The sequence below is a fragment of the Stenella coeruleoalba genome (assembly GCF_951394435.1).
Source record: "Stenella coeruleoalba genome assembly, chromosome: 3".
Classification (NCBI taxonomy): domain Eukaryota; kingdom Metazoa; phylum Chordata; class Mammalia; order Artiodactyla; family Delphinidae; genus Stenella; species Stenella coeruleoalba.
The window spans coordinates 53243567-53269269 of record NC_137148.1 but is presented as its reverse complement, the minus strand read 5'-3'; the positions used below and the strand labels follow the sequence as shown (position 1 = coordinate 53269269).

At 38.6% G+C, this 25703-nt stretch overlaps 1 protein-coding gene across 8 annotated transcripts in view; it reads right to left on the bottom strand.

Annotated features, from left to right (window-relative positions):
• MAST4 (microtubule associated serine/threonine kinase family member 4) overlaps positions 1-25703 on the bottom strand; it is a gene marked incomplete at its 5' end in the record, with an annotated part of 568435 nt that overhangs the window by 45348 nt on the left and 497384 nt on the right. For 7 of the 8 annotated variants that reach the window (XM_079916426.1, XM_079916429.1, XM_079916428.1 and 4 more), the window contains 8 exons: positions 1170-1255; positions 3400-3467; positions 6941-7073; positions 9465-9566; positions 13343-13552; positions 15388-15463; positions 17422-17579; positions 23054-23132. In XM_079916426.1, coding sequence (XP_079772552.1) covers positions 1170-1255; positions 3400-3467; positions 6941-7073; positions 9465-9566; positions 13343-13552; positions 15388-15463; positions 17422-17579; positions 23054-23132 — 912 coding nt within the window. Of the gene's footprint in view, positions 1-1169; positions 1256-3399; positions 3468-6940; positions 7074-9464; positions 9567-13342; positions 13553-15387; positions 15464-17361; positions 17580-23053; positions 23133-25703 lie in introns of those variants that run through there. The other variant, XM_079916425.1, reaches the window with a different exon arrangement.

Here is a 25703-nt window from a genome sequence, read left to right as displayed (position 1 = left end):
CCACAGTTCCCTTAAATCAAAGTTCAGTCTTTTCCCTAATCAGACAAGAAATCCTCAGATGATCTCCAGAACTAAAAAGGACTAAAAGCCAATAATATATAAACAAAACCCACAAACAACTGCATGCTGAAACAATCTTCTTAGGTAGAAGAGTTTCAGTGAGGTCCTCAAAAGAAATAAAATATGGTAAAAATAAAACATCAGAAAGCATTTATAAGCCACATCAGGAAATATGCCATTTGACATAATCCTGAAAACAAATCAGTGGAGCATAGAAAGCACTCACAAATATTTAAGTTCTTCACTAAGTTAATGGTGTGGAAAATATTAGAGGTGAAAAAAACACCATAAGGAGAAACATCCCTTGTGGCGTAACAAAAATCGATTCTATCTCATCTGCTGTGTGTGTTATAAATGGCAATAACTGTCTACGGGATTGTTTATTGCTGCCCACCTACGGATGGAATTGGGATTAATACTTAATTAAACTAGAGTTCTGGGCTGTCTAAAATGGATCAGGACATAGTTTGTGTATTAATTACTCTTCCAAACTATTAGTAACTCAGAGGGATCTTGTCAGTATTGACCTTATGCCCTGAGAGGGAAACCGTGTATCTATAAAAATGAATCAAGGAAGGTGCTCCACTAATGTGGTCGGACTATAGCATAGAGTTCAATTGAAAAAAAAAAAATCCTGGTGTTATAGAAAGACTAAAAGAAGTGTGTTGCTTTAAATTTTCAATCAGCCTTCTTATTAAAGTGCTACTCTCCCAAGGTTGACTGCTGGTCAGACAGGAAGTACTGGCTAATTCTCAAGTAGAAATGCTATAAATGAATATATATATATTCATATATATATATATACCCAGATGTGTATGTGTATCTACATAAGAACAGGCATATACAAAAATTTTCCCTTACTTTAGAAATTTTTACTTTCTAAAGTCTTCCTCTCCCATGCTCTAAAATAACCCCCAGGTCACTTGAAATGTTTTCTGATTGGGTATCCAGTGAAAAATGATTTGGGCTTCACCTGATACCCATCAATGAAGGAGCAGTGATCTGAAAACTCAAGTCCCCAACAACATCTATTTGGCATAAGATCAATGTGAAGAATATATTTCTCAGGTGTGTTAAAATATAACAGAGAGTTTTCCTGAATTACTCACCCATAGGCTCCATTGCTAATCAATTTAATCGTCTCAAAATCACTTTCCCGAGGTTTCCTTCGAAGTTTCAGGGAAGCATTAGAGCTCTTGGAGACAAAATATGGATGTTACAAAATAGCTCAGAATTTAAGAAAATGATTTTAGCAGTAAAATAACTAATATTTGAATTGCATCCTCTATTGTTTAATATGTTAAAGTGCAGTATTCTAGCCAAAGGAACCTGGGGGACGGCTTTAAAGCTCAATTTTCCACAGCAGTGCCGATAAACTACTCCTCATGACTGGCTCAGTTTCATTTAAGTGAACACCATTTCCAGGAGACAGAGGCACCACGTTTTTGAAAATTCCTGATTTTTAATTTACCTCTGTAAACCATTCAGGTGAGCCTCACCCTAGTCTTTTAAAGTTTTAAGATTTAAGTCCAAAATGCCAAACCTTAATTCTAGTTTCAGTCAATCGGAAAAGAATGGGCTGGAGTGGCCCTCTACGGGTTGGTGGATCACGTGGCCTCTCTGCCACTGACCAGGGCATGTCCATTTCATTCCTGTGGCAACCTTTCCTGTTTGGAAAAGGTAGTTGGCAACAGATGAGACAGGCAGGCAGAGCATGCCTGTCTTTCTTTACATCCATCCACCGTAAGTCTTACTTACCATGGTTTAGACACCAATTTTCAAAAAGATAGCTCTTTAAAAAGTTTAGTTCAAAGGACACGAATAAACAAAGTTTTGTTTTGTTTTGTTTTACAAAATTTTCTCACGCCCCATGTATCTTAGCACTGACAGGGGGTTAAGAGTCGTTCTGCTCCCTCCGCAGAGACCAGAATCCCCTTCCCATAATTCTGGAAGAAACCCCATGACTCTGAGGTATGTGCCATCCTCCCCCACTCAGGGCTGGCACCCGCCCACTCGGCTGCCCCACCACCTCTGGAAGATTTAGACCGAGCTTCCCACTGTCCTCAGTGCCTGCATTCTCTCACCATCCTGAGTGACTTCCGTATCTACACAGATAACTCAGCCAACAACCTGGCCTCTGGGCTACCTGACCTCCTCCATTCAACCAGCTCCTTTCTCTGCTTCTCCTTGGCCTCTGGCCATAGGACCTGGGTCTACTCATCACCTGCCAACACCCCACCTCAGAAAACATAATCCAAGACTGGGACGCCTTACTTGTTCAGCCACCCCACTCCAACTGCTCTCCACAGCTCCAGCTACAGGGCCCTGAACCAGCCCTCTTGTCTCATTAACTCCTCCTCACCTGAGTGACCTCACCTATGCCTATGGATGACTCCTAAGTCACCTAGACCCTCCACCAAAAACTCTCCCTCTGAGGGCCGGAAGATCCCACACCTTATATACAACTGACTGCTCGATGGCTCTTCTCGGATGTCTCAAAGGAACTTCAGCTTAAGCTCATTCAAAATTATGGCAGTTATGATGAAACTAACAAAAACAGCTATCATTTATTTAGCATATGTGAAGCTGTCCTAACCATTTTACACAGACTACCTTATTTAAGCTTTTTTTTTTTTTTTTTTGGGTTCACGGGCCTCTCCCTGTTGTGGCCTCTCCTGTTGCGGAGCACAGGCTCCGGACGCGCAGGCTCAGCGGCCATGGCTCACGGGCCCAGCCGCTCCGCGGCATGTGGGATCTTCCCGGACCGGAGCACGAACTCGTGTCCCCTGCATCGGCAGGCGGACTCTCAACCACCGCGCCACCAGGGAAGCCCCCCACCGTTCTTTGAAAGAAACAATTTGACAAAGATGAACAGCAAGCACGTCTGTGTCCACTTTTTACCCGAGCTCTCTAGGCTGCACGGTCTCCCTCACTCTTAAGCCTTCAGATATACTCTCTCCCTTGTATCACATGATGGTCCTTTGGCCTGGAATGTTCCCTCTGCCCCTTCTCATCCTAGTAAGTTCTCACATCTCGAGTATCCTTTCCTTAGGAGATCTTTCTGGACTGGTAAATCTCTTTATGTTATGTTCCAGGAGCACATGGCCCTTTTTCTTTATAGATCTTATTCAAGTTTCTCATTTTGATTTTTTGTGCATGATTTCTCTTTATTAATTTGTTTCTCTTTGAAGAGAGGGGTTAAAACTGTATGCCTGGCGCCTTGCATATAGAAGCACAATAAATATGTGTTGAACAAATAAAGTAATTAGCACAGCCAAAATCTCCACATGCTAATAAACAGAAAAACCAACATCCTATTTCATCGAGAAAGATACTTACTTTCACCGATTCATCTGTTTCTGGTGTTTCTGCTGTCCCACTATCATAGTTTCCCAGCTGAGCCATTTCTAAATTAAAAAAAAAAAAAAAGCTAAGTTTAAGAGAAATAGGACAATTGTAACTAGACAAGAGTACTATGCTAAAACAAAAGAAGCACAATGTCTCCCATATTAAAAAAAGAATTTACTCTATAGTCCAAAGTACACATGAGAAAATCTTAATGCCAACATGGCAAGAACCAACAACTGATATTGATATTTTGAAATTGTTCATTTCATGCCCTTTTTCCTAGAACTCCATTTCTTATGAACACATAGACACAGCTACTTAGAGCTGGGTCTCTGCTCATGGTAGCAGGATTCACTGGCTGACACAATCACCACAGTTTGGAAAGGGTTTGGGGGCTCAATGATTATGCTTGTAATCAGATACTCAAGAGAGGCAAGTTTCCCAGGCTCTGACAGGCATCAGAGATGCACTGACTACAGCTCAGAGATGAGTCCCAAGTTGTCATGAGCATCCCTTGCTCCATTCCTTCACGTCCACTGAGAGCTAGCCCTCCTAGTACATAAGAATCCACAACTTGTCAGAAAGGAAGCAATGGTAGTTGTTAAGAGGAGTTTGGAGTTGAAAAGACTCGAGTTGCCACCACTAAGAGCACTTACTAGTGGCTTTTTAACCTTGGGTTCTTCCTCTGTAAGATGGGAACAATATTGTTCATCTCTTGGAGTTTTTTATGAGTATCACATGTGATAACGCATGTAAAGCTCTTAGCATGTTGACTAACGAAAATTAAGTGCTCGCTGAATGTTGATTGTTATTTATTACCATTAATTGTATCATGTAAAGTAGTCAGTACTAGGCTGGATGCCACATGCTTGACACCAGCCTAAATTCTACCCTAGTGGTCTAGTTAAGAGACAAAGCATTTCATTGCTCAACCTACATTGGAATGCGTCCTTAAGTCTATATAAGTAAATGAGAAAACCTAATTTATTTTACCATTCATTTTGATTTTTATCAAACAATGCACACTTAAGAAAAACCAAAACATGTTTTACTAAAAAAAAGAACATGAAAAGATTTTCTCCAAAACTTTAAAAGGGGGTTATTGCTAAGTGGTAGTAGGATCACAGGTAATTTGAATTTTCTAATTTTTGAAAATCGAACGTGTATAATAAAAAGTTATAGTTTTCAGTTACATATTTTTGTGTGCATTAATATTATTTCTTAGGCTCTCAGAATTTTATGTATTCATGTTCTTATAAATATAATCATCCTTTTTTGGGAGAGATTACACATAAAACACATGAAGCAAAGCAACAAAGGAGTGTTGTCTTTAGAGAAAAATTAACTCCAGAAACTAAAATAACTGGAGATTGACACTATCCCAGTTTACTTACAGAGGAAGTTCGGGAATTAAAAATGAGCTCAGTACAAACTGTGTGCTTTCTTGGTGTCATTCAAATGACCTCAACGTCCTATGTGACTAGTACTTTAGATTTATAGACTAGGAGGTAGACTATAATGTATTCAGTTGGAGGGGCTCAAAGGGGCAATTTTACTATTATTTATTTATGAAGCATTATTACATCTTAGGTGCAGAGGTGAACTCATATAATCCTACAAACAACCCTATGACTAGGTACCATTATCCAGTTTTTATGGAAAACACTGAGGCACAAAGAAGGTCATCACAGTGTGATCAAGGTCACACAGTCTGCACTGACGCTCTGGGTAGTCCCATTCCAGAGTCCCACTCTTAACCTTCAAATGTCAGGCTTTAGGTCTGCTGGTGTCCATGATGACAAGAAGGGAAACAAGTGTAGATCAGCGTTTGCAATAATCACATTTTAAGTGATTAGAGCAAACAGATTAAAAATTACCCTCAGATCTGAATCAAGAAAATTAAGTGTTAAACACAACTCCCAGTGATAGATTGGTATAATTAAACATGAAACTTGTCAAAAATCACTATTAAAGTGTTTTAAAGACAATAAAGGCATATAAATGGGCCTCAGATTATTCACCTACCAAAGGTTCAGCCTACAGTGATATTTACTACCAGGTAAGAAAACTGTGAAGAGCTCACTCAGTCTACAGTTCAAAGGTTGACACAACTAACTGCCGGCGTGAAGAGTCACCGTAATATACTTTGACAGTCTCCCCCACTCCAATTACTTTCATAAAAAAACAAATTAAAAGATGGTTCTGTTTTAAATAGAGTTTCTGCTAAATAACTATTATCTGGGAAATACATATTATTTGTAAGCAGTGGGTAGTAATGGAATGGAACCAAGAGTCAGCTTTTGAAGCAGGAAGCTAAGGCATCATTTTGTAATGCCTGAAGAGATTTTCAAAACCCATCTAAATACCATTAAACATCTGCCCTTTTTATTTCAGTGATTTAAACCATTTCTGAAGACTCATGATTCAAAAAGGTAAAGATGGTAATTTAAAAGCTATGGGGGAAAAATCTCTCCCCAGGGAACTTTTCAGAAAAGCAGCCACCAGACTCTGATAAGTGATGAATCTGTTGTGGTACTGCTTTCAGTACAGTATAAATTTATCTGGCATTATCTCCCGGTAACGCATGCATCATTTCACTGGAAGCAAAGATTCGATGGCCATAAGAGCAAATAAAGCAGGGGAAATAGGAGAGCAGGCAGAGAGCAGCAGGTTCCCTGACTGTAGATGGGAAACTCTCTGCCAACAGTTAGCATCATCACAAACAACTTAGCATATAACACTTTGCAAATTCAACTTAATGACCCAGGAAGACAATTTTGAATAAAGGAGTCTATGATTGCTTTTGAGTCTTTTCAGGCAGTATATAACCTAAGTGTTTTAAATGACAATCCCAAACAATAATGAACAGGAAAAGGTGGTGGAAGGAGTGGTTTCCCAATATCAGATTTGACAAAAAATCACGAACAGGGTGCTTCCTCTTCTCTGCATTTAATAGCATTAGACCTATTTTTTTTTTATTTGAATCAACCAGGAATCCTTGTATAAGTTCTAAAAAACATTTCCCCCCAACTGGCTCTCCAGTATATTACTATTTTTCATACCTTTTTGAGACAAGTAAGTAAAAATAGATTTACGAACACTGAACCTGATTTAAAGTTAATCTTCAGTTATCAGTTACCTGACTCCCAAATTACATTTAAATGTCACTTTTAAATTAAATGTAATTAATTCATTTACCAACATTTTCAAAACGTGCACCCTTGAGAAGAATCCAAAGGAGCTCTGCAAGAGAAAAAATACCCCCGGAGAAGATGGAAATCTAAACCCTTCTTGGATGCTCTGGAATTGTTAGGCTGATAAGACTCTAGGGTTCCAAGGTCTCTTCCCTACTCTAGTTAAACACAAAATTCAACATATAGTTCTTTCCTTTAAATCACAATTGGTCCCCAAATTTGGCCTTTTCAATAGACAGAGCCAAACCATGAGGAAAAAATAAAGACTTGCCACTAAGTTTTTCCATGAGGCCACGGTGCCTGAGCAAGTAAAAGTTTAGCCCCATCAGGGTACTCACCTTCCAGAGGATCTTTATTGAGACCCAGCTGGCTAATGATGTACCTGGGAATGTCAGTTTTGATACCCTGTCCTTCTTTTGCATGGCCTTCTGCTGCTTCCAATAGGTAGTAAAATTCTTCAGGATCAAATTCCTAGCAGAAGACAAACAGAGATGGATACTTCTTCGAGCCAAAATTGCAGTTTTATTACATAAACCACATTCACAGTAAACTTGCTGGATATACATGATATAAGTTATTTATACAGATAGAAGGCACATGGATTACTTCATTTAAAAAGCATGTAATTTTCAGTTCATATTCAAAGCCTAATCATATTCTAAGACAATACATTTCAGTACTTGGTAACCCAAAGATAATTTCCATTTCCAACTTCCTTGTAATGTGACTTTGAAGGTACTAGGCTCCACTTAAGATATGTATCTTATTGAAAATGAACAGGTCGGAATTTGTAATTGTGCCTTTTTAGTAAAGTTTTAAAAATCTGTGAATCTCATCCAGAAGATTCAGTTTTTCTCTCTATACAAATAGCCACAAGAGAAATAATGTTAGGATGCATTTTTCTCAAAGGTTTTATAGGAAACTCCCTTGGTACAGAGGTGTCCAAAAATATGAGAAAGAAAAATCCCCAAATTTTATCACCGAGCTCGAAAATTAAGTTATTAATATTCACATAATGTGAACATTAAGAAAGAAAACTATGAAATTAGTAACTCCAGTTACCTCTGTCTTCAGTAAAAATTTGGGAACACGTTTTTCCTAAGTATTTTACTTTATTTTGCTGTCTGTTGCTTCTAGTATGTAATAAAGATCTTAGGATCACATCACTCTAGATGGATGCCGCGGATTTATGTGTTGTAAACAATTATAGATTTAAAGCACAGTCACTGTTTTCAGTTAGATTTCCTAGATCCTCCCACTCCCAGAATTTTTCTCATTTTGATTAGTGCCCCATATAGGCAACTGTGGAATCTCAGTATTTCACCTGAGAATTACTCAAGTATTTCTAAAGGCCATATGAAAAAGCATGCTACAGAGTAAAGCCAAACCATTGTCCACGCTCAGTACCCTTTACATAAAACTACAACCAGAGACAAGGCAAGCCTGGGACTACAGGCCTAAGATGACTGGTCGGGGGAAACATTCCCTAAAACTCTCAAACTCCAGCTTCATTTGAGCTTTAAACATCATGGAAAGCAGCAACATCTTCAGATCTACTTCTAAGCTCACTTGTTTCTATCTTTGATAGGCTACATGTACTTTTCCTGTTTCTCTTCTGATTAAGAGTGATTACTGTAAAAAAAAAAGTCATTTCCCCTTTTAGGGCAACATCTCTCTTAGCATGTCTGCTGCCGTCCAGAGAAGCAAGTTTTGATGCTAAATGGTATTTTCCCCCAAATTGAACAACTGCAGGGAAGTACAAGCCTGTGATGCATAATTCAAAAGGTACAACAGCAAGAGCAGGAAAAACTAAGTCTTCTGCCTGTATCTGCCAGTCACACAGTTCTCCTCCCCAGAGGCATCCTGAGTCTTCTTTCCCTTTATCCTCCCAGAGACACTCACTGCTGAATGATGCTTTTGATTCTGTGATTCCAAGGGTCCCGGCCATTGATGGAAAGCCTTCCTCCACCACACACCTACCTTTCTCCTCCAGACTCACCATCCACCACATCTCACTATGCACAGGTATATGTTTACGGGGCTATAAACATTTCACTGTTATAGAAAACTATGAATCTTAATTAAAATAAGAGCAAAACCAAAGCAATATCACCATGTCTGTACATATGTGTACGTAAAATTCTGAAAAGCTGTATTGTACTCAGTGTTATAAATAACTATTGGCGAAACTTAAACGTGAGTTTTGACACTACGTTAAGCCCCATAAAACTATTCTTATGTTCGAAGCTTCGTCTTTGTTCAGTGTTGACCGAAATCTCAATCAAAATTACATAAAATAAAGCAAAGATTTTAAAACAGGAAAATGGTCACTGACTAAAGAAAGTTAATTGATAAAACAAACTAATCTTGGAAAGTCTCATTCCTTTAGGTCTGGATAAGGCCATACTGTATTCTCCGAATGGACTGCTGACTAGCACTTATTTCGAACACGCCACATTTTAAAAGTAACAATTATAACCACAGGTCACCGTATATCGTATCTCTCATTTCCCTCTCTCTTCATCTTGGCACTTCCAAAAAAGTGGGGTACAGAGAGTGTTCTAAGTGAGCTACAACATAGAAATTATGCTGAGATAAAGTCAAGCACATTATTTCATGATCACTTTTTAGGTTTGACCATACTGTGATACAACTATCTCTTAACACAAGTCCTAGAACTTTTACTGAAAACCAGACAAGAAAAAGCACACACGGCTGTTGTCATCAACATTCACGTGTCGCTGTTTCTCTCGACTCTTTCTATTTAGCTCTTTGAAGCCAAATGCAATTGGAGCTTTCTGGTGGTCCCTGCTCTCCCACAGTTAACAATAAATAACAAAATCACCTCGAGGGGCAACTCACCAGGCACTCTAATAACCGAGCAGGACGGGCAATAACAATTAGGATCTTTCGAACTAGCTGTTTAATAAATGCCAATTCTCCACTTTCTGAACGATCATGAGCCTATGAGGAAGCAATGAAAAGAATGATGAGACAGAGCTGCTCCACTAAATGGGAAAGAAAATCAACAAAGCATGCTAATTAGATAGCTGCAAATATCCAAAAATTAAGCGACTTAGAAAATACTTTTAAAAGATGGAGAAGCGGACATTATCTCTACATAAATGGACACTATTAAACGTCTACATCTACAAAATGGCTCTATCAGCTAAATTTTAATTGTAAAACTTTGATTTATTCTCTGTGTTAAAAATCAAATATTAGGGCTCTCAATGTGAACCATGAGTGAAGTACACATTAAAAGTTTATGACACACTGAGTACATGGTACAAGTAGAGTGGGCAGCTGACGAGGAACCTTGATTTTCCAGATGTAACTTCTTAAATGTATGAAATGGCTAACACAGTGAAGGACTGATTTTGTTAACCTGGGCATTTAACACATTAATGAAATATGTTTTATATATACAACACTATTAGCCTGTAAGTTAGTTATTTCATAATATGTAAGAAGTTGTACACTGCTTATTTCAAATGTTAGGTGAATACTGTTTATACTTGGATACATACATATGAATTTGATTTCACATAATGAATAAATAATACCTAGATACTCAACTCAGTAAAACTTAACTGACTCAAAATCTTCTAAAATTTTATTTTACATGTTGCCTGACATGTGAAATCTAAGCACAAAAGATATCTTGAGGACAGAACTTAGTTTATTAACAGTCATTTTAATTTTCAATATTTTTTGAAGAAATGAGGTAAATCTGTATCAAGGCAGATATAAAACCAAAGTTTTAAAAGTTTCAATATAAACTCCTACACATGCTCACTTTCACGCTTTCTTAATTTTTATGATTTGCTTTCCTTCAAGGATTAAAAAAAAGTATCAAGGTGATGTTGGTGCAATAGAATATAATTTCATAGATATGGTAATAAACATTTAAAATCATTCTTGAAGGTGCTTTATTCTGACAAGAAGTGTCAGACCAAATCTATGAAAAATGATTATACTTAGGAGTAGTATGTTTACTAAATTTAAGTCATTAAATCAAAGGCAACTTTCCAAAATGTAGGTAGAGAAACCATATACAGGAAAAGCCAAAAAGCTAACATTTAAAAGAAAAAACACAGAGAAAATGACCACTGGTGAATAACTGTAGAATAGAATGTGTTTAAAGACAGCCAGGTGTTAACTATAACTATAGGTTCTAGTAACCAGTAAGGATGTCAGGACACATACGAGGAGACATACATAATATTTAAACTGTCTTTAAGTTTTCTTTTCATTTTTTGTTTTGTAACAAAAACGGGTTTAGGAAGATTCAGTGAATGCCAAGAAATAAGGTTATATGTCTTCTTTATAGTTTATCCTTAATCAAAACGAAACAGAAACCCTTAAAGATGAAGCCAAAAAAACCCACCTAACTTCTGGATTGATCATCCTCTTACTATAATAATTACTGCTTTATAAATTAAGGAATATAAAGAAAATCTAAAAAGCCTAAACATGTTTGGGTGGTCTCTTCAAGGAGAAACAAGAACTTTATATCTTAAAAAATTAAAAATAGCTCAGATTATACAAATTCCATTTCAAAAATGGTAAAAATAATCAGTTCATTCCAACTTCTTACTTCTGAGAATTATCAGCCGCAACCGAGGCCAAAACATACAATGAATTACACTGACACAAATACTATTTTGTCTACTATCAATAGGGGAGATGGGAACTCTGTTAAAACAACACCAAACAAAACCACACGCTCAGCATGAGAAGAGAAATAGTTTAGTGGCTGCCGGCAGCAGGCTCCAGCATTTCTGGATTCCCTGTGTTTGTACTTTAAGTGTTGGTCAGTATCAAAAATACGGAGACTAAGATTTGAGAGCAGGTTATAGCTTCCTGCGCATTTTATTTTCTTTGGCTAAATACACCTAAGTGAAAAAAAGAATGGAGACATAAAAGCTTTCCTCTGGAATTGACCTGGACCTCAGGGCTTTAAAAAGGCATCAGTTAAATCAAGCTACTCAACCTCAGGGGGACTTGGCCTGAGTGTGCAAAGGATTGACCATGGGAACAGTGGCGGGGAGACAGGCTAGGCGGGCACACAATGTCATGGCTGGGAACTGACAATAATTGCATCGAGGGGAAGGCAAAGCCAGGCCTCACAATGTGATTCTATCCAAAGGAGCAAGGTCCCCTGCGACCTGTTAGCTCCAAACTCTGGAAAGACACTGTGAATATGATTCTGAAGACAGTTTTAATTTTCACAAAAGCACTGAAGGAAAATGTTTATCTGTGAAAATAAATAAGAAAACATCCTTATTCAAACCTGACAACGCTCTTTATGTTACACACGTATACATGCTTCTCTGCCCAAGAGAGAAATTTCTCTAAAAGTCAACAATGTTAATCTATTACATGGTGCATTCAGATGATTTTTGAAACCCTAAGATTTTTTTTAGTTGCCATGAAACAACCTGCCAAGTCTATCATACAGAAACAAAATTAAGTGGGGGATTTCAATGTAAATAGCTTCAGCTTTGGGTTCTGCCCTTTTCAGGGAATGCCTATGAAGGAATGAACCACAGAACTTAACCAGTAATTATGGTAATAGCCTGGGACTGAACTATGGAATTAAGGAAGAAGTATCTCACAGAGGTAAATTAATTTTCCTCATAATTTATAGTAGAATTGGTCCATGACAAATTGGAAATTGACAACAAAACCTGAAGACAATGTGTTCATCCAAAAACAGTCTGAGAAACATTCCCTTAGTGAGCTGCAAGAGGTTGAAATGTGAGAAATGGGAACGGAGCATAGAAAACTCTGTTGGGAGGTTTAGAATGGAAAAGGGAGGAAAACTGGTGGCTGCTAGTTAGAGAGGGATCATCTCATCTTGCCACAACTAAATTCAGTATGAGCAAGGACAGATGGATTTCTAGAAAATTAGGATGCCAATATTTTCTTTCAGTTCCATGCAATGATTTACACAATCATGCTTAGAGAAAACCACCTACGGTTTTATTTACATGGGCATAATGTATGCCGATGGGATACAGAAATACAATATATCCAAACATATCGGCTAAACAGGTTTTACTTGTAGGCTGTGGCTGATCGATTTCAGTCAGGACAGCAATATTATGCATTAATTTGCATTCCACTATACACACTCCCTTCCTGTCCTGGGTGTTATCAGGAGCTAGGACTGCAAGTGTTAGGCCTGGAAGGGGCCTGTGTTTATCTGTCATTTTAGAAATTGGATATTTTGTTAGAAGAAAAACTGACACTAATGAAAATATAAGTTGCCATTTACTACCCAACACCACCTGCAGGTTGATTAATAGGACACATGGCCTGGAAGAAGCCAGCAATTTTCCATTTAGCTTTTCCAGATATTAGAACTAGATTGCATCATCAAATAATGTACATACGCTCAGGCAATTTCTAACTTTATGGTTAAGGAGGGGAAAAAAAAAACCACTGCTTCAAAATCCTTCACAATCCACTTATCCTAGAGCCATAGATTGTTGGGACCCAAGGTTCCTGTAAAGGTTATTAACATTAACTTTCTATTACTCTAAATGTTGACCAGAATCCATTCACAGCAAGTAGCAATCAATTTTTTTTTTCTTCTTCCTCTTCGCTTCCCTGGAATATGAACTCTGTCTCATGGCTAAAACTTTCTGAGCAAATGCTCTCATAAAAATTTTTCTTATTTCAGGGGAAAAGCAAAACAAAGCAGAAAACTTTATAAGGTGTAGGGTCTATACCTCATGTAGCAACTTATCTAATTTGTGCTGCAATTCAAGGAAGTATCGTGAGGTGATGAGACCCTGGTGGGATTTATCCAAGCAATCACGAGCCAGTTCAATAATCTGATGGTGAGTGAAACTAAGCACTCCATCTGCGAGGGGGAGGACGTGGTCCGGGGAGTAGCTGGTGATTATTTCCTTTAGGCGCTCTTCCATCTGAGCTGTAGCCTGTTTAGAGATGACAGGCACACACGGATGTAATACAAGGAAACATAAATGTAAACAACTCAATAGTCACATTTATCTAGCATTTACATAGACCTCTACAAGTTATTAAATAGAATTCTAGAAATTAAATTTAAAAGAAGCCTCCCTTCTGTAAGATACTATAATGGTACATATATATCATTATACACTTGTCAAAACCCACGGAATATACCACACAACAGAGAACCCTAATGCAAACGATGGACTTTGGGTGATTATGACGTGTCAGTATAGGTTCATCGATTATAACAAACAGACCACTCTTCGGCTGGGGGTGGCGGGATGTTGATGGGAGGGGGCTGTGCATGTGTAGGGTCAGGGAGCATTTGGGAACTCTCTGTACTTTCTGTTCAATTTTGCCATGAACCTAAAAACTAAAGTCTATTTGGAAAAAAAAAAGAAAGAAGCAGCAGCAGCAGCAGCGGCCTCACCATGTGGGAAAAAGATCTGAGGTATATAGGAGAAACTGAATCTCCCAGGGTGATAATTACTTTTTTCCTCTGCCCTATCAAATGTAAAGTGGTACATGTAAGCTTCTCCAAATAACTCAGTATCTGTGAATCGCTGTGCTCTCATTTCAGATCTTGGGCTCTTTCAGATAGATTGCCAAAAATATCAAATATTGTAGCTCTGTTTTTACCTATTCAAAAATCAGGATCGTTGCTGGAGTTCCACAGCGTGGACCAAGAGTTTGTTCCTTTGGTTGTGTTTTAATGTACTAGGAACAAGCATCCTATACCATCCTTACTCATACCTCAAAAAGCTACATCATGGGCAAATGGCCAAGGGGATTCCCTTGGTAACATAAATCTAAAATTTCCTTCCCAACTTTTATTTCATTCTCTGGGATCCCCGACTGCCTAATCAATGTTCCTTGCCTGCATTAATTGTATATGCTGGGAGACTCCCTCTGCCTCCTGTTCCCTTCTAAAATCCTAACCAGTATTAACTAGTAGAGTCAGGATCTATTTCCCTGGTGAACAAGTGACATGTGATAAATGGCTAAAATGGCTGTAATCAATGAGATCAATGTTGGGTTCATTCCAAATAATAAGTACTCTACTCCTGATTTATGAAGCCAAAGATTTCCTTTTGCTCTGTTGCCTAGGGTTACAAAGGTGATGGGGGAGGGACAGGAACAGAATGGAGAAATTGCTTCTCCCGAATGTGTAGGAACACGCTGGTGGAAAAGCTGTGGAGACGAGGTGACGGGAGCTCCCTGCAGCCAGGGCATCCGGCAACAACCCTTCGCCAAGGCCTCTCTGGCTCAGTCCAAATTGCTGGTCTAACAGGGAACACTGCAACTGGACCTTTCCTTCTAAGAGGGTTAGACGCATGATTGCTAAAGAGATTGGAAGCCACAGAAAAGAAAAATTGGGTGAAAAAAGTAAAAGACTTTCGTGACACGTACCAACTTACAGGTTTCTGAGGAAGGAAAACAATTTCTGCTTGACCATACAGCAGCAGGCCCAGAACACGGGCAGAAGGAGCACCAGGGTCCAGAGGCCTTTCAAAGCTGACGCTCTCTGGAGTACCTCACCAGGCTCATCCAGTGGGTAGGACAACCAGTGGCACTCACGTTACAGCCAGTTCAGCCCACGGAATGTGTGGCTAGTTCTCGGCAGCTTTTAAAAATGTTTAGTGGTTTTATCTTTCTAAAGAAGGCTATGGTGCTATTTTATAAAGAGAGTCATCAATGGACTGGACCATGACTTCCCACGACAAACACCTTACAGATGCTAAACCTAGGTTGCCCATTTGTTTAGATGCTAGGCATCTTCAATTCAACTCATTACCTTTGGGAATCTTTCCTTGTAGACATGGTTCATCATAATTATTTCATGGTCACAGCAGGCAGGAGAGCGTCCAGGGCTGCAAGCAAAGCAAATTACCCTTTTAAACTTGCCACAGCATGAAATGAAAATAAGCTTTTCACTTATAAACAATTGGTTGCATCAAAAGTACTATGCAGTCTTTGTAAGAAAAGTATATTAGGTAATAAACTACAAAATCAGTCATTAGCACGCATACATACTCACAAACGCACAGAAACCCTGAATAGTGTTCATAAAGAAAGCTCCAGAAGTGGAATGCTGCAAATTAATTATAGCTACAATATAAAGGTTCAGAAAACGCTCTTAAATTGTGATTATATTTTGTATGTGGCATGCGTTTGCGTGGTTCTAGAAACCAATTAATGAACTGCAATATAAAAGAAGACAGGGTAGCTACAAACAGCAACATCTAGGGCACGCTGAACTGTATAATTTCACACTTTCATCAGACACCTGCGCTCTGCCACGTACCACTGAAGAGGTTTAAGAGTTTTCCATGGCACAGGTGTCACCACTGAAATCCATTTTCTGGCCTGGCAAATATTTATTTGGGATGCTGAGGAAGGCATTGTGTACAGTACTAGACACAGGCATACAACTCTGTGTTTTCTCTATTTCAACAGTAGGTGCCTGTTCTTTCCTAGTGGTATACAGTCGGGCAATTTCAGTGTGAGTTTATATATTCCACAGAGGACATAGCTGCTTGTAGTAGATATCCTAGGAACTCCTTTCATAAAACCAAAAATGGCACCCATGTGGTAAAATACGATGAATGAATATGTATTGAATGAACACAGCTCTAAATGGATTCGTAAAATTGGTCTTTTATTCCATATCTCAAAATAATCTAACACAATTATGCCATGTAGCTGCTTTTACTATATGACACTAAATAAGAAGGGTACAAAGGGAAAACCCTTCTCAGAAAACTCTGATGTTCAACTGAACACCTGACAAACTATGTTTTACAATAAACCTTAATATATCAAAGCGGACCAGTTCTACAGCATGAAGATCTCATACTGTGGAGGACCTGAAGAAGGACTACCCTGCTCCCCTTGCAGAGAAGGACCTGTTGTCCAGCTGCTGGGATTGCAGAAGGCTTCAGCTGCCAGTCCCTTCAAGGATGGCCTCAGCTACAGAGCCCCCTCACCCAAGGCCATGTCCTTCCCAGGGTACCACATCCCAGGTCTGAGGCAGGGATATAAAGGAAGGGCCATCTGGCCCAGAGGGACAGCTCTGATGGGTCGTGTCATCCCTAGAGCTCCCTGTGGGGTGGGCTGCAGCTGTCAGGTCTGCACTGCAGCTAGATTTCTCCCTCTGCCCAATCCTGCTTCCTCCCTAGCTCCCACAGACGTACTTCCCAAGCAATCCCTAATAAACATCCTGGTCTGTGTTATAGAGTCTGTTTCCTGAAGAGCCAAACTGTGATATACGTAATTTTTTGAGACAAGGCCAAAACAAAACTGGCTCTACTCAATGTCAAATGGACTACATATGGTACCCACAAAATACAAGGGATACAAACTCCTAACAATTTGCTCCTAATCCTGGAGAAAGTAAGACTTGTGATGGGAAGAAAGAATGGAAGATCTGGGTGGCTTTTCGTTAAGTGGAATCTGAATTCCACATGAGAACCCAAACGTGCTGTCCTTCCTTTTCAGCCAAGCCTCTTCCTCGTAAAATATTAATTGATGTCGCACCATAATTAGATGGTCTTGAAATTTCCAATGGCTCGAAGTTTCTCTAGGTGGTCCCTGTAGCCCATCACGGTTACTGCTACCACAGCAATTAGCAAATTGTAAGGATTTAAAAGAAAAGTACTAAGATGCCTTTCAAGGGTAATTCACAATATCACGTGTAGATGGAAAACTATATATAGTAGTTCATAAATTAATTAGCACATATATGAATTACAGGACCAAAAGTCTTCCCTTGAAATGGTTGAAAAGAGATTATCCAACTCCTTGAAATTTTTCAATCAGGGCTACAAACCTCAGACTTCGGGAACGGGGGCGCATGGGTGTATTCCTGCATCTGTTCTCTGTGGCGATGCTTTCGGTGGTACAAAAATGTTTTGATAAGAAGTGTAATTCGTCTGGTGTTGGTTGATATGGTAACTGGTGCAACTTCTCCTGGGAGGAGCAGGATGACTAAAACAAACCAAAGTGAGGTTTTAGGACTAAAATTAAAGAAATTCTTTGAATGAATATGAGATCACAGCATTAAATTTTGTTATATCACCGTTTTATACTACATCCTTTCCATGTAATAATTACAATAGCCAGTGCCTCAATGTATACCTTGATGTTGTCTCTGGGAGGTCAAAATGGCTTCCATATTTCACCTCATTTGTCTATAAGATAATTTCCCCAAACAAAGCTTACTCTCTGGAGAAAACCCACGCTCTGAAAATGGATAGGACCCAGTCAAAGCCACAGCAAGAAAGTGACAATTGGAGTAAGAATTTAGGTTCATTAAATGACAGATTAGTTCACATTGGTATCCTTGCTTCTACCACTCGCCACAAACACTGTGACTTTTAGGTAAGTAACATAAAATGAATTCTGTGATGTATGGTCGTAAATAGGTAATGGGATCTCTCTTTACAAATCAGGCTATCCTTTGATGCAATTTCCATCAATATGTGTCCTGGGTAAAAAGGAGAGGGGATAAAGAAGATACTTGTCTTACTAATGCCATTGTTTTAAAAATTGGAATTTTCTATTTCTGTCTTCTTTGGCTTAGGTTTCTTTAAAAAAAAAAAAAAAAACCTTCAATGGTGGTGAGTTTTTTGTCCCTTGAATATAGATTTGCTCTTTGAAAATTGTCACTCACCACTTGGAGCAAAGTAAGGTAGAAAAGGTGAATGGCTAAATAATGCTGCTTTTAATCAATCTGAGAAATATAACTATAAAGCAAAGTGATTGCTTTTTTTCTTTGTTTTTATTGAGAGGTGAACTCTTTAAGCATTCTAACAAAAGAGATGAGGAATGTCTGAGTAATGGAAACACAGGTAGAATAAGCATATTTTGAAAGATACCCCTCATTTGAATATTCCATTCTAGCAGGGTTTTTTAATTTAAAAAAAAAACAAACATGCCACACTAAGAGCACACTTCATAAACACTGCAGCATCACAATGCAGTAACTAGAAATTAATGACTAAAGCTTAAAAGTATCTTTATACCTTGAAACCTTGAAATTATAAAACACCTTCTAAGTAGATACTGAGATAAACAGGACTTTTTACAGTGTAATGAGATTATTTTATAAACTATAAAAATGAGAACACTACTAGAAAGACTTATGAGGTAAACCAAAGCTCTATTCACAAAGTACAGGTATAGTCTTAAATACTGTCACTACAGAGAAAGAAATAAAACACACATAAACTAAGTCAACTCAAGACATCAAGTAAAAGAATAAGAAAATCAATGTCAGCAGGAGAGAAGCAGCAGCGATAAAAGCAAAGATGATGAAATGAGCAAACAGAAAAACAGAATTAAGGATTTGTACATATGTCTCAAAGGTAAAGCAATGTCCACAATTCTGAATCCAAGAATTCAAAACCCCCAAACCCAGAAGTTTGTTCATAAGTATACAGTAATCCTTTTTGGTGGCAAAGCATTAATTGAAGTGATGGAAAGCTATTTAAAATATGTATTTAATCCACTTAGCATGAATGTTGATTCAGGTTGCTGTAGAAATATTAATGTAGTTGATTCTGAGCTGCTGACCCAGTTGCTGCTGAGCTGTTATGTACAGTACAGGGAGGATCATGTTACCTTTCTAAAATGTGCAAGTTAATTCCAAAAACACACCAGGCTCAAGAGTTTCACATAAGGTACTACGGACCCGTGCTTGCATGGCAAGGACACAAGCTACTTCAGGAGGGTGGTTCCCTCTGTGGAGTGAGGGAAGAGAAAGGGAATGGGTGCGAGGGACTTTAGCTGTATTTTAATGTTTAATTTATTTTAAAAGTTTATTTAACAAAAAGCTGTAGCAAATATAACAAAATATTAACACGTGCTAACTCTAAGATGAAAATTTTGTGGTTATACCATATACATAACCATATAACTGAACTCCATAGGGAATATGCTCTGGGCTTACTGATGGGGATATGTTAAAATGAATGAGGAGGTGGGATAAGTAAGTATTAGAGAAGTGAGAGGCAAGGGGCTTCTCTGGGGAGAGAGCTTCTCTCTTCTCAGTTGGAACAAACAAGGTGTAAATGGGAAAAGGGTGACACCGAACCCAAGCGACGCCGAGATGAGTTTATGGAACTGGGAACAACTGTAGGCTCTCCAAATGGCCCAGGGATTCAAAAGGTACCAAACAGGGCCCCAAAAGTGAGTCAATAATGGACAGCAGAGAAGTCCAGGGGTCAGTTTCAGCAGAGGTCGGGAACTCAAAGGAGAACGTGTGAGTCCAACAGAGGCTGCAGGTGTCATCCTCAGGACCTCATATACTTACTGAAAAGATACTTCCGCTGGTCAACGCATCCTTGGGACAGCACTTTTACTAGAGTTTCAAGAATTAGTTTGGGAATTTCCCAATAAACTGAGTCCCATGACTTTATATTTCTAGTATGTTCTCTAAGTGTGATGCCAGTGAGTCTCACCACCCAACTAGTTTGCATATGACTTCTGACTACATGAAAAATCAAATCCACTTTCAAAGAGTGAAGATTTACAGAAAAAAACTGTGCTTCTAGTTCTCAAGGCAATAAGAAGAGCTCCCTCAAAATGTTCTGAGTAATGGTATCATTCAAATAAACATTTGGTCTCTCAAGATAACCATTTTGCAAGGGACGGTATCCATATGCATGTGTAATTTTCCACTTGTTATTTATTAAAAGTAATATTATTTTATAGTCATACCTTATATTTATAGGTATTTATTTTCGTATTTCCATTCTTTCCCTCAGCAGAAAATAATTCATCTGGTAAGAAATACATGGGAGATGTCCTCCTACTGCTTCAATTCCGTATTACTTATATTCAAATTAAAAATTATGTTCTGAATATTATCTTGGAAAAGCTCTGCAAATTAATTTTAACTACAAAATTTGAAGTTAAGAGAAGCTGCAATAGTAAATATTCTGTGGAAGGACTGATTAACTCCACATGGCCAAATCTTTCCAATTTCAGAATAGAGCATTTTAACACTTGTGAATTTTGCAGTTTACATAATATCCAAAGGATCAAGACATGGCGTTTACCTTTCAGGGTTAGTGATTCTGGAATTCAGCTAACAACAATTATCTGTAAAACTTAAGCTGCATTTTCAAAGTGTCTGTAACTTATTTGTACATATTCTGTGTCTTCATCTTAAGAAACAACTAAAATGCATTTCTAATTAGCTACAACACAACCAGTTAACCCAGAAAATGAGACTCTAAGAGTGATTCAGGTTAGATTTAGAAAAGAAGAAAATGCAACGCCTAAGCAGTTTTGCACAATGTTCGTCCTAATATATGAAGGGCGAGAACATAAAGAAACTGGGGGACATGAGAAGCAGCATTTTAGATTTTCAATCAGCATTTTTTTTTTTTTTTTTTTGCAGTACGCGGGCCTCTCACTGTTGTGGCCTCTCCTGTTGCGGCGGAGCACAGGCTCCGGACGCGCAGGCTCAGAGGCCATGGCTCACGGGCCCAGCCACTCCGCGGCATGTGGGACCTTCCCGGACCGGGGCACGAACCCGCATCCCCTGCATCGGCAGGTAGACTCTCAACCACTGCGCCACCAGGGAAGCCCTCAATTAGCGTTTTTATCAATAACCAATAAGGAGAAAAAATAGCCAAACTTCTGGGCAACAGAACCTACACTCCACAGATTTAACAGTTCCTTTGGTCTTTTGGTAAAAAGGTTAATTTTGAAAGTTAAAATTTGATTTTGAAGGGAAAAATAGGAATAAGAGATCAAAAATTATACGATACTACCTTCTTCAATAAAATAAACACTTAAGAGAAAAGCTGCCCTACCTCTGGGCAGAAGCTGTCAGAAACACAGAATACATGTGTGTGACTAAAAATTGTCTCAGGAAGCTTTCTCTTTAGGCATATATGCAAGTCAGGGACAGCAGTGATTCCATTATGACAGATGGCCAGGTCAGATTTATTCATTATCAGGTTTGTTTTAAGAAATACCTTGTAAATTCCTTAAAAAAAAGCCAAGCGCCTAGAACCCTTACTTGTACTCTTATTGCTACGACAAGGGGGTTAGTAGACAGCCCTTCGGTTCATTCTCTGTGCCTCAGAGTTTTGATCCATAAAATGATGACGATAATGACAACAACATTATGAGGTATGTTTCTACAATTAAGCCAATCAATGCATTGTAAGTAGTGAGACTAGTACCTAACACATAATAAGTATTTATAAAAATATAATTTCCAAAGTAATCTGTACCAAATGGGGTCCAATTCTATGTAGCTCACCTTTGCTTTTTGGATTCACTTTTTAAAATAACGTATGATTTACTAGAGATGGAAAGAAGAAAGATCCTGTGTTCTCCCCTATTTTTCTTGCAAAAGAGAAATTTCTGTATCCAAACTATAATAAAACTTGACTGAAGGGCAAAGCAAGGCGATATAGTAAAAATAAAAAGGATTTAGAGTCAAGGAACATGATACACATTTGGGGCATGGGGAGGATTCAGTGAGAGTATGTACGAGTAAGCCACAGGGGACAAGTACTCTGTTTACTGGTGGTTGGGTTCTAATCGGAGACACTTAGGAGTCTAGGGAAGAACACCACTTAAAATTTGAAAATTATTCTTTTTGCTTTTTGGTCAATCAATTTCAGCGTTCATGTTCACACTGCGGCGGCCCATACTTTCAACATCTGAAATATGTGTATAACTGAGTCACTTTGTTGTACAGCAGAAATTAACACAACATTGTAAATCAACTATACTTCAATTTTTAAAAAGTAAAATAAATAAATAAATAAAGCTCACAACATCACTAATTTAAACTGAGAAAGCATGTATCTGACCCACTGAATCACTTCTAGTCATTGCTAGGGCTCCTGTTGAAATGTAGTTTGTGGCAAGAGTATCCCTTCTTCCTCTATCCTATTTTCATTGTTTCATCTTGTCTCTTTATTGATCTTAATCTACTACTAAGTTCTTTTAGTCTCTCCTTAAAAGAAAGTTCTTATCCAGAAGGCACAGATTTAAGGCTTGACATTTTTTTCCTTTGAATGAGAAAAACTAAAAAAAAAACCTCTGCATATAAGCCACACAAGAAAAAAAACGACCCAGGCCATCAAAGTTTAATGGCATTTTCAGTACTAATAGCACTGGCATGGAGCCAAAGCAATGAAACCAGACTGTGTTTCCTCCTCCCACCCAAAACACCAAAGAGTATGAAAAAGAAAGCTCCCAGTCTCCTCCCAACTGGTGATCCGGGGACTCACTCAACTTGTGCATCATAGTTTAAAAGCGTGCAGCAAAAAGTATGTCCTTTTAATGTTTGTCAGCTCATCATCTGATGTGTTGCCTGCTCTGAGGGGCAGATATGCAGAATTTATCCTTTCCTTCCTATCAGGAAGCACCCAGAGAAAGCACTGCCTGTGTAAGAGCTCTGGGGTGTGAGAGAGGAAAAGTCGGGCACTTACAGAGACCGTGGAGCTGGGCGTGTTTGTCCCATAGCCAGAGGAGGGGAGAGAAGCCAAGGACCAGCGGCGTCCATCAGTCCTGGTGAGAAAGTGAGATTAGCTTAGGCCAACACTGGATTACGGTTACATAGGAACCCCAGGGAAACCGAGTATTTTTAGTTGAACAAATGACACAAACACAGTCAGTGAGGATGTGGAAATGTTCAGCAAGGGCCAGAGTAAACAAACGTTATACAGCAGGTTGACTTTTATTTAAAGTGAATCAATACACCCAAACAAGCAGAAAGTGAATGGGGTGGTCCATATTATTGATCTCTCACTAATACACTTTGACAAAATGAATACCAGGGATAATTACATCAGTCAGACTCAGCAGATTCCGATGAATAAAAACAGAAAGGGAGGAGGAAAAAACACTCTTATCTGGAAACTGATAACCGGGGCCATGATCTTCGGAAGGGCCTGCATTCCAGCATGGTACAAGAGCCTGTGGGGACTTCCACTGCATCCTCAGGACTTGCTGCTTATTATTTTCAAGGGAGCAGTCCTACTCATCACACCGAGGGGAGAAGGGATCAGGGGGCTCAAGACCGGCTCAAGCCTTAAGTGGCAAATCATTTGAGCACTAAGAAAGTGACTGACCTTGTGCACAGACTCTCTTAAGAGTTATTATACCTTCTGACATGACCTGGCTTTATAAAGTGTTCCAGCAAAAGCCTCTTGCAGGGTTTATGAGTATGCAGCCCAGCTCTAGCCAGTGAGAGGGAGTGAAGAATGAAACTTCTCCACTAGCGATAGAACCTAATGCAAAGAGTAGGGTTACCTGCCCTAATCGTAGAGGCAAAGCTGTCAGGAGTCTTAGCAGAGTACGGTTTTTATCTCCAAGTCGTAACAGGATGGAGAGCTTCTGGGTCGAACTCTGGCTATGAATTATAGTCATTACAAGGGTCTCAGATGAGTTGCTGAAGGAGCAAAGACAACACTGTCGCTAAGGCAAGGGGACACCGGAAAGTCAATGTTCTGAAATCTCTGGCATTCCAGAACCATTCATTTACTAGCAATTTTGAGTGGACTATGCCTTCAAAATCACATAACAGCGTGAAAACAAATATACACACATTTGCCACGAGGAATACAGGAAACACATACTTTTCTAAAGAGCTACACTGCTTTCTTAGATGCCGGATCATGTGTAGACCTTCTGTAACTCATGATTAGATTAATTTACCAAATGAGAGACAAGAGTAGACCAAATTTACCACAGACACATTCACAATAAGTTGAAGTCAGGGAATTCACCAGCATTCGACTTGAATTTGAGAAATGTCACAATCAGATGTTTATGTAAAAAACTGACATTTTAGCCTAAATTACAGTCAAGGGAGAATACAATCATAGGCCACCAGGGATGTTGCCTCCGATAAATGCAAATGGTCCACAAAGACAAAATGGGGAAATTCAGGTGGACAAATCACAGAAGTAGTACAATGTTAAGATTTTGGTAAAATTTACCTGTCGTTTCTGTGACCACGATTGGAGTACAATTGAATCAAGTATGTTTTTTTTTAAAAAAAGAAGCAAAATAAGATGTTTGTAAATATACCAGATAAAAGGAATGAAAAGAAATAAACCACATGTTCTCTAGAAATAATTTTATACTACTGAAAATGTTAAAAGAAAAGAATTCTAAAAACATGCTTATAAAGACATCTGACCATCAATTAAATGGACACAGGTTGGATCTAGTTTATTTACCTAATTATTAAAGACTTAACCCATTCCTGGACTTTCTATTTTAAACACCTCCAATTTTTAAATGGACTTGTTCAGTCCATTTAATAGCAATTATCAGAAACTAGTCTCTGGAAAGAGTGAGGGACACAATTTCCCCCACCATGATTTTGCTTTGTGATTCCTTAACTCTCCTTTCCCTCAGGTATCAATGAACATATTTCAGATGAATGAACAACTCCAAGAGGAGACATGTTCTTATTAGTTCTGAAGCATAAATTACATTTGCTTACTCTGGAAAACACACAACTAGAAAGATGTTTCAACAAGAATATGCTCAGTACTCTGTGCAGCCATGGACCAGAAATAAGTTATGTCTCATAAAGTTCTCCAAGTTGTCCGTGTCTATTTCCTCAAATGGAGCACAAAGGACCACTGCATTTTCATTACCATGACAACTGCACATCAGAAATTCCTATATATGCTATATACAGTGCTTAAGAGAGAGCATGCCCTTTTTTGAAGAAAGCTATCACACAAGTATAATTTGGATCCTACTAACAATGTTCTCTTTTCTTTGCAGCAGCTACCAGTAAAATGTTACCTGAAAACAAGAGTACATTCTTGCCAAAGCAACAAGGCTTTTTTGAAAAGAGTGCTTTCTTTGTGGGTGGAAATCTTAATGTTACACGAAATGAAAAAGTAAGAAGGGAAAAACACCTGATGGGAACACAGGATACAAAGAGATTGGCAAATAAAACACAAAAACAAACCCCCCCCCAAACCAAAAAACCCACATCATTTCAACACTAACCACAAAAAGTTAGATTAATATGGTATACAACAAAGGAAGAAAGAAAAGTCCCTATTACAACTGTATGAAGAGGAAGATTTCTTTGTTTGTTACAGTCATCTGGTG